At 37.2% G+C, this 8892-nt stretch overlaps 2 protein-coding genes across 2 annotated transcripts; one reads left to right on the top strand and one right to left on the bottom strand.

Annotated features, from left to right (window-relative positions):
* The first annotated feature begins 2310 nt into the window (after positions 1-2310).
* Positions 2311-6025, top strand: LOC113347910 (vacuolar-processing enzyme-like). Its single transcript, XM_026591598.1, has 9 exons — positions 2311-2624; positions 3491-3655; positions 3749-3905; positions 4040-4125; positions 4229-4428; positions 4548-4596; positions 4705-4914; positions 5029-5235; positions 5533-6025. Exons 1-9 carry the CDS (start codon positions 2415-2417, stop codon positions 5713-5715), a joined length of 1467 nt encoding a protein of 488 aa, XP_026447383.1. The 5' UTR covers positions 2311-2414; the 3' UTR covers positions 5716-6025.
* Positions 6026-6773: 748 nt separating this feature from the next.
* On the bottom strand, positions 6774-7560 carry LOC113353443. Its single transcript, XM_026597043.1, has one exon. It carries the CDS (start codon positions 7370-7372, stop codon positions 6920-6922), a length of 453 nt encoding a protein of 150 aa, XP_026452828.1. The 5' UTR covers positions 7373-7560; the 3' UTR covers positions 6774-6919.
* Positions 7561-8892: the final 1332 nt, after the last annotated feature.

Here is an 8892-nt window from a genome sequence, read left to right as displayed (position 1 = left end):
TTGGAAGAGTTCCAAACAGACCTGCATAGCTCGATCCACTATGGAATCTGAGTTTATTGCGCTAGATAAAGCAGGAGAGGAAGCCGCTTGGCTAAGATGCTTTTTAGAAGGATTTCCTCTCTGGCATAGGCCTGTGCCGGCTATATCTATACATTGTGATAATCAAGCTGCCATAGCTAAAGCTAAAAACAGCTACTATAATGGGAAGTCTATACATATAAAAAGAAGACATGATACCCTAAAACAACTAATCTCAAAAGGCGTTATTTCCATTGATTGGGTTAAGTCCAAGGAGAATATCGCGGACCCTTTGACGAAAGGTTTGTCCAAGGAGATAGTTAGTAATGCATCTAAGGGGATGGGGCTTAGGCTCATTAAATAAACTTGTCATGAAGGATACTCAACCTTGATGACTGGAGATCCCAAGATCAAGGTTTCGAATGAGAAACTAATTTGTGGCGGGTCAAGGTAAACACTATCAGAGAATTCATTCTCTGCCCCTTCCCTATGGTGTAGACGTGATAGTGTGACTGCATGTGAGGATGACTTTGTATTAAGTCTTAATGAGTTCTATAGTTTCAATTTTAGATTGAAGTGGGGTGTATCAGTAAACACTCTTGATGGAACTCACCTATCTGAATGTGGAAGTGGGTCGCTTCCTATGAGAAAAGAGCTGATTCTCTAGAGCATTCGGAGAAACAGGATTTGTCCAGGGCCAAAAAGGACACAACGACACGAACTCGACAGCACCTAGAGAGATATCACGCGTGGTTATTATCGCGAATTACACTAAACGATGGTAGTTCAAGACATCGCGTTCACTGTCCATCAAGTAGTTCCGGCAATTTGTTACTAAGCAAAGGTTCAAGACCTTATGGACACCTCTTGCCTAAGTGGTATTTCTCGTTTTCCGTTTTCTGATTTTTTATCGGTATTTCATTCATGTGGGGGATTGTTAGAGAAAATGAGTTTATAAAAATTGAGTTTATAAAATAGTTTGGTTTTTTGGTCTTGAAAGGATTGGAACTTAGGACCTATCGGTCACTAAGGACACTAGCTCATTTTCACTTATTGTGAATGAACCTTTAGTCCCACATAGGGAAAAGTAAAGATGATACCTCTCCATAAGTATTGAATTTTTTGATATTAAGAGTGGCCCTTGGGTCATTAGCACTTTTGTGCGAGGGGGAGGACTTAGGCAATGAGCTAGTTGGTGCAACCACATATTTTCACACACGCGCGGTGCTTCGCACCGAAGCACGCACGCCGCCGTCCGTGCGTGCGGGCGGGCCGGGCTCGGGTTCGGGTTCGGATGTGGGTGTGGGTGTGGGTGTGGGTGTGGGTGTGTCAAGACTTATCTTTTTGGCGAAACTTCCTTTGAATTATTATCTAAAAGATTTTAAACAAATCATTTCTTAATCGTTGGGGGCGTCTGACCCGGCGGATATTTCCTTACGTTTTACAAACACATTATGATGCATGAAACGTGCATGAACGTTTTACAAACACATTATGATGCATGAACGTTTTATAACCACATTATGATGCATGAAACGTTTTAAATCAATATATGAACGTTTTATACTGTTTCGAAAAAATTTCAATTAATTCCATTCGATTTAATGCGCATCAATGAGACTTCTCTCACTTCTCCTCTATATAAACCGACCACATTTTTCATTTTCAATTTGTGTCTAGAAGAGCTACTATCCTCTTCTTTTCGTCTTCTCCCCCTTTGTGGTCCTTTATTTTCATTCCGTGCGCAATTGTTGTTGAGGTCGTAAGAGTGGGCAAGTACTGTAGTGCTAACAGTGCTTGCAACGGGAAGTTTTATCATGGATACGAACTTGACCACAGGGCATAGGCATCACTCATTCTTGAGGCGTACCGGTCAAATATCGTGTTAAGGACAGCGTGTTGAACACGTGACTCTGTCCTCTGTTTACAGTCCAATTGAGTGTATATTTACTTTTCAGAAATCAATCCTTTTATTCTAACATCTCTCTAATATCTTTCTCGAGTATTTTATTGTTACAGAGACAACATAATTAACCAAGAGACTACTAGTGCAGTAACTCTAGTTGCCCTTGAAAGCCTTCTCTGATTTTTGACATCATCGGACAGAATCTTCGCTATAGAATTTCGAAAAATTAAAAAATCCACCAATAATTTCCCAAAAATATTACTCCAAATAGAACCTTGGGTCCCATTTAAAATCCAATCCGAAACAAGAACGGTCTACCTAACGGCCACGAATCATATCAATTCACTAGTTAAAGTCAAAAAGAAGTTTCTTTTCTTTTCTATAAAACACAAAAACAATTCTCTCTTCTATACATTCCTTCCTTCCTTCCTTGCACTGATTTAACAGCACACAAAATCTAAACCTAAAAAATCAAATTGAAAGGTAAAAAATGGTGAAATTATTATTTTCAGTGATAATTCTGTTCTTTCTATTATCGGTATGTTCTGGTAGGAATATTGAAGAAGATGGTGTAATTAGATTACCTTCTGAAGTCAAAGAATTTATTAATGGTGAAAACATCGACGATGATTCTGTCGGTGGGACTAGATGGGCTGTTTTAATTGCTGGTTCTAGTGGGTATTGGAATTACAGACATCAGGTGATCATCTCTTAATTTTCTTAAATTTTGTTTCACTATTTTTTTTATTTTTTGAAATTTTTTATGCAATTGATTTTAGGTTTTTTTTGTTGAAACTTTTGAGTGAATTATGCTAAATTTTTGTTTTATCTGTATGGGTTTGGGTTTTAAGTCATGCGATTTAGGTTAATCTGAAGTGGAATATGCATGAATTTTTTGGTAATGACGCTAGTTATCAAAATTCAATCACTTTAAGCACAAACTAAAGCAAAATCCAGTGCAGAACAGCTGAAGTTAGAGCTTATTTGAAGTGTGTTTCGGATGGTTTGAAGACATTTTTCTCATGAGATTTATAGCAACATACTTTTACTGGATATAGGCTTTTGAGGAAGTTTTTTAGCTTCAATTATAGCTTAATAATTAAGATGATGTGGGTGTGCAAGGCAAGATGAATTGAGAAATTTAGCATAGTCTGCGTCTGGGCGCATGCTTGTTGTGCTTATTGGGGGTTAAAGGATGTCTGTTAGATGGATGATTACTTGAATTAAGAAAAGAGTACTTGTGTTTTGTAGTGGGGGATATCTATCTGGGTATATTTGACCTGTTTTAGGCATCCATGTTACAATCAGTATGCACTGTGAACTAAACTAAGTTAATAGGTTTTGATGAATAAAACATGCCACGCATTCTTCTTCCGTTTGATTTGCCTTGTTTATGAAAGTTTATGGGGGTGAATGCTTTTTAATATCTTGTAGCTTGCATGGTAGTTGGGTCTTATGTGGCTGCAATTTTGGATATAATCGTGGATGTTTGTTGTTAATAGGATGTCTTGAGTTCATGTATCACTGACTTGGTATACTTATCATGTGACTGTTGAAAATGTGTAGGCCGACGTCTGTCATGCTTATCAAGTCCTGAAAAGAGGTGGAGTAAAAGAGGAAAACATCGTCATTTTCATGTATGATGACATCGCGCTCAATGAGGAAAACCCTAGGCCTGGTGTCATTATTAACCACCCTAAAGGTGAAGACGTCTATGCTGGAGTTCCAAAGGTTTGTTTCTATTTTCCCGTTATCATCCAAGTTTAGCATGTTCTGATATTGTTAAGCTGACATTGTACTAACTTGGTGATCTTGGTGTTGCAGGATTATACAGGGCGTGATGTTACTGCTCACAACTTTTACTCAGTTCTCCTTGGAAATAAAACTGCTGTTAAAGGGGGTAGTGGGAAGGTTATTGATAGTGGTCCGAATGATCACATCTTTATCTATTACAGTGATCATGGTGGTCCTGGGGTGCTCGGTTAGTAGCTTCATTACGTGTTTCTGTATTAGTTAGATTTATTTTTTCTTGGTCTCATTGAGATACGCTGATGCATCTTTCTATATGTTGTTGGGAAGTAAATTAATTTGTTGTTCACATTTTTTCGAATGCAGGGATGCCAACCTATCCTTACCTTTACGCAGATGATCTGGTTAATGTATTGAAGCAGAAGCATTCATTAGGAGCATATAAAAGCTTGGTAACTTCCTAATTTTTCTAATATTTGTATTTTGTCATCTTTAGGGAGTTTCTTAAGATTACAGTAATGTATGTTGCATACTAACTTCCCATGATTTTGGTAGGTGTTCTATCTCGAAGCTTGTGAATCTGGAAGTATTTTTGAGGGTATTCTTCCAAAGGGGTTAAATATTTATGCAACCACAGCATCAAATGCAGAAGAGAGCAGCTGGGGAACCTACTGCCCTGGAGAGTTCCGTAGTCCTCCTTCAGAATACGAGACCTGTCTGGGAGATTTGTATAGTGTTGCTTGGATGGAAGACAGGTTTGTTATTGTCCCCTCAACTAGTGAACTTAAACGGATTACATTTACGACCTTGACTGGCTTGTTCCTTAATTATTTCTCGGTTGTTAACTTGTGCTGCACTGTGAATCCATGAACAGTGACGTACATAATTTGCGAAGTGAAACTCTGAAGCAGCAATATCATCTGGTAAAAAGCTTAAGCTCTTTTTCTCATTTTAGATAAAACTAATAAGAATGTTTCCTGGTATTCCCAATAAATATGCTTCTTATATTTTTGATTTAACTGATTTTGAAGGTTAAAGAAAGGACTCAAAACGCAAATTCTGCCTATGGGTCCCACGTAATGCAGTATGGAGACCTCGAAGTTAGCAAGGAAGATCTGTTTCTATACATGGGTACCAATCCGGCAAATGATAACAATAAGTTCATTGAACAGAACTCATTGCCTACACTTTCAGGGTCTGTTAACCAACGGGAAGCAGATCTCATTCATTTCTGGCATAAGGTTGCTTATTTTACTTTGTAATTTGGGTATTTTCTTCTGTTGGATTATATATCCCCTTCGCATTAACCAATCTCTATTTATTAATGCATTTTTCAATTTCTCTCATCAACACAGTACCGAAAAGCCCCTGAAGGTTCTCAGAGGAAAGCTGACGCACAAAAGGAGTTTGTAGAGGTAATGGCTCACCGAATGCACGTCGATCACAGCATTAAACTCATTGGAAAGCTTCTATTTGGGTTTGAAAAAGGTCCTCAAGTACTTGAAGCTGTTCGTCCTGCTGGACAGCCCCTTGTAGATGACTGGGACTGTCTTAAGACCATGGTAAGCGATTACATCCTCATTTTTGTTCATGCTTTTCATTTGTCCTTTTTATTCATTTTGAACACTCCAACATCAGTAATGCAAGATGAAGTTTTACTTATAAATACTGTGATCCGCTTCTGATGGGCTTGGAATTATACTGGAGTCTGAAACTCTTTTTCTTAATGCTTGTGAGGAAGATCTATACATGATGCAGTCATTGTTCTCGCAGCTCCTGTGTCATCTCCATGTTTTAAACATGAGATGGGAATGTAGAGTCGAGCTTTTCCCACTGACACGTTATATTTCTTGGTGCAGGTGAGGACCTTTGAGACCCAGTGTGGATCTCTGTCACAGTACGGAATGAAACATATGAGATCTGTAGCAAACATTTGTAATGCAGGAATTAAGAAAGAACAGATGGCTGAGGCCGCATCTCAAGCTTGTGTTACCATTCCTCATGGCTCATGGAGCTCAACTCACCAGGGTTTCAGCGCGTAATTGAATGCGGAGGATTGATCTTGTTTAAAAAAGACCACTGCAATTTCAGTTATGCTTGTGTCCGTATACGTCTGTCTAGTTGGCGCTTACAGCAATGTCTATATCGGTATTGTTTGTGATGCTTGTTCCATTTTGTAAATACAAGCCGTCGGAACAAACTAAAATATAAAGGTGTGTAATGAACTAATGCTCTGCTTAAAAATGTAAATAATGTTAATTTGCTTTGAAGGTTTACTGTTCCAGATGTAACAATATCGGGCTGTTTCGACAATGAACTAAACTTTGTCTATATTATTATTACTGAGTAAGCAAAACTGGAGAACTAAAAAGAAACTGTTAAATGCTGAAAGGCCACAGTTAAAGTAATCATGGAAATGCTGTAATCTCCTTGATTTGTATCCGTGTAGTTCTTATCAGTGATATGGAACAGGTTTGGCATATACAGAAAACAAGCCTGGAATCTTAATGAGAGTTGGCAGACTCACTGGGTTTAACAGTATAACATAGGACTGATGAAATTGGGAGATCAACTGATAGCAGCATACTTGTATGTGATGTGCATGGTATCAAGAAACAAAGAAATGAACGTATCCAAGGATTTGGAAAATCTCCCAACATTCTTTCTGCAAACTTGTATTCTGGGCAGTCTCCCCAACCTCCACATATTATATCTTCAACGATATGATTTTCATGGCAAACTGCAGGACAAAAGCCTGCGTGCAGTGCATTAAACAACATTTTGTTTCATGTTTTTCATCTTTTTAAAAGCTGTTCATTCTGCATCTGTCTAGATTAATAATATTGGTCGGTCGGTGGTGGGTGTCTTTCTTTGTCCCCCCAAATAATCCACACACTACACTACTACAGTACAGTACAGACAATAAACCCCTACTTTAGGGCTTACGTCGTTTTGCATTCTCACTCAGCGTTCACTGTACTCCCACTCCCACCAAGAGTCGTGCTAGGCAACGGTCGCATTCGCAGGTAGGTTCAGAGTCAGTCAATGTTAGTCAACATAAGTCAAGATCATATCAAAATAATCAGTAATAACATTGCAATCGACTAAAATTGTTTGATATTATTATCATTCATACTCGAAATTTACATTTATTTTGCGTTATTCATGGCCTTTTCAGGGTTCAGATTCCTTTAATTAAACTGACCTGAAAACCTCTGAATGGAAAAATTAAGACAAAACTAAAAATTACATCAATTTGATTTCACTTCCTTGAGCTACTGATTCTAAATTAATATGATCTGATTTCTTAATAGACTTTGTATCTTCAACTGGGGTTTGATCTGTTTCATCAATTTCATTTTCTTCATCTTCATCTTCATCAGTATCATCATCATCTATGGTTTCTAAACATACTTGAGGAGCAGCAACATAATCTAATAACCCTTCACCAGCTTTTTCAGCACAAGATAATAAAGACTGATCATCATCAATTTCAGAAGATGTACTCAAAGGTGAAACCTTTGCAAAGAAAACAACAGTGAAGAGAAAAAGAGCAGTTGATACAAACAAAGGCCAAAAGTATGAGACAATCGTAAGAAATCTTGGAGCTAACAGAACCAGAGAAAGAAATGATAGAGAGATTAGGGATGAAAAGATTATGTAGTACTTCAACTTCATTAGTTTCTCTGGGATTTCCATGGTTTTTTTTTTTTTAGATTCAGAGGAATGATGCAGAAACTGGAGAGAGTGGGTGAGTGGGTTTTTGCTGTTGAGATGGAAATAATTTGGATTTGGATTAGAGAGTTGTGAAATTGAGAGGAGGAAGAAGAGGGAGTTATTATCACTTTCTTTCTTCCTGACAAGATTCTCTGAGACAAATGTTTTTTTTTAGGACTTTTCTGAAGAAGGAAAAAATGAATATCAATCATTTTTATATTTATTTTTACCGGCTGTTATTTTCTGCTTATGTTAATTACCTCTATTACCCTCCTACTTTGTCCTCGGTAGTCTATCCTTTTTTGAAAAGTTTAAATTTCTTCGGTTTGATACTTTGATTTAACGATATGTTTAAATTTCTTTAGTTTGATTTTTGTTAAAAAGAGTACACAAATTTTAACCGACACTGAAATGTGAGTCTTGATTACAATTTTTGCTCTTCTTGTAGTATCTCTTTTGGTTCTTCCAAACTAATTCTTTTTATTTTGCTACATTTTCTTTTTAAACTAATTTTTATTTGTTTTGCTATATTTTTTTTTCATAAAAGAGGCAAGCCTCAAATATACAGGGTGATCAGAGCAGTTTACAATCAACAAGACTTGAAATTCTCCGCTAGTTCTCGATTGTTCCTACAATTCAAACCATTATGACCGTACCAGAATTCCAATCATATAGTAACAGGACTAATAGACCAAATTTGTTTTGTTTGGAAAACAAATTTGCACCAATACAGATTCGTAGCCGTGGGATCTTTAAGAGATTCGGCCAAGTTTTTTCGAAAAACCAAGGATTTTTTATCACTTGGAGATAAGAGTAATAAGAGTAACAATATCATAAGTAACCTAGGTTTTCTGGTTCGGTTTGAATCGATCGAAATCTGTTGGAGTCTGTATGAATCGGTCTCAGAGTCATTGTAAACGGTAACGGAGTCTTTGTAAACGTTGTTCTTGTTGATGTAATCTCTGCTTCTTCTGATGTTCTCGATGCTGGTGATGTTTTAGTGATCGTTGCTGGTGGTGTTGATTGATTTGATGTTTTATGAAATGTTGCTGAAGTTTTTCCTGAAAGAATCATGTTCTCTAATCTCTATAAATAATATCATCTGAGTTGTGCAAATCACCATCTCCCACTTAAGCTTCCTCACCATTCGATGAACATAATCATGATTAAAACTAGTAACAAAAGGAGAAACCCAAGTAGAGAAATCCAAAACGAAATTAATGAAATTAAAACCTATAATTACTAAACTTAGAAACTAATAAAGGAAAACAAGTTGATGGAAGATCAAGAGAAAGGTTGATCTGCTCCAAAGGAGCACATCTGAGCAGATGGAAATTTAGGCGCCTAGGGTTTCTACTAGAGGAGAGGAAGAGGAGGAAGACTGAGAAAAAACTAAGTTATCCAAATCCATAAGCCTTCTCAAATTATGATTCTTGTTGGACGATGGAAAAAACCACCTCAGAATCACATTCTTCTTAAAACACCTCCAGATTGTGGAAAGA

The sequence above is a fragment of the Papaver somniferum genome, chromosome 2 (assembly GCF_003573695.1).
Source record: "Papaver somniferum cultivar HN1 chromosome 2, ASM357369v1, whole genome shotgun sequence".
Classification (NCBI taxonomy): domain Eukaryota; kingdom Viridiplantae; phylum Streptophyta; class Magnoliopsida; order Ranunculales; family Papaveraceae; genus Papaver; species Papaver somniferum.
Note: the sequence above shows the minus strand (reverse complement) of the source record. Positions and strands in the feature narration are given on the sequence as shown.

What these genes read in the sequence shown, in the direction of transcription:
- LOC113353443 (XM_026597043.1), bottom strand. Translation starts at nt 7,372, where the DNA reads ATGGAAATCCCAGAGAAACTAATGAAGTTGAAGTACTACATAATCTTT.
- LOC113347910 (XM_026591598.1), top strand. Translation starts at nt 2,415, where the DNA reads ATGGTGAAATTATTATTTTCAGTGATAATTCTGTTCTTTCTATTATCG. An exon ending in TCATTCATTTCTGGCATAAG is followed by an intron (nt 4,915 to 5,028) that starts GTTGCTTATTTT and finishes TCATCAACACAG; the next exon opens with TACCGAAAAGCCCCTGAAGG. An exon ending in GGGACTGTCTTAAGACCATG is followed by an intron (nt 5,236 to 5,532) that starts GTAAGCGATTAC and finishes TTCTTGGTGCAG; the next exon opens with GTGAGGACCTTTGAGACCCA.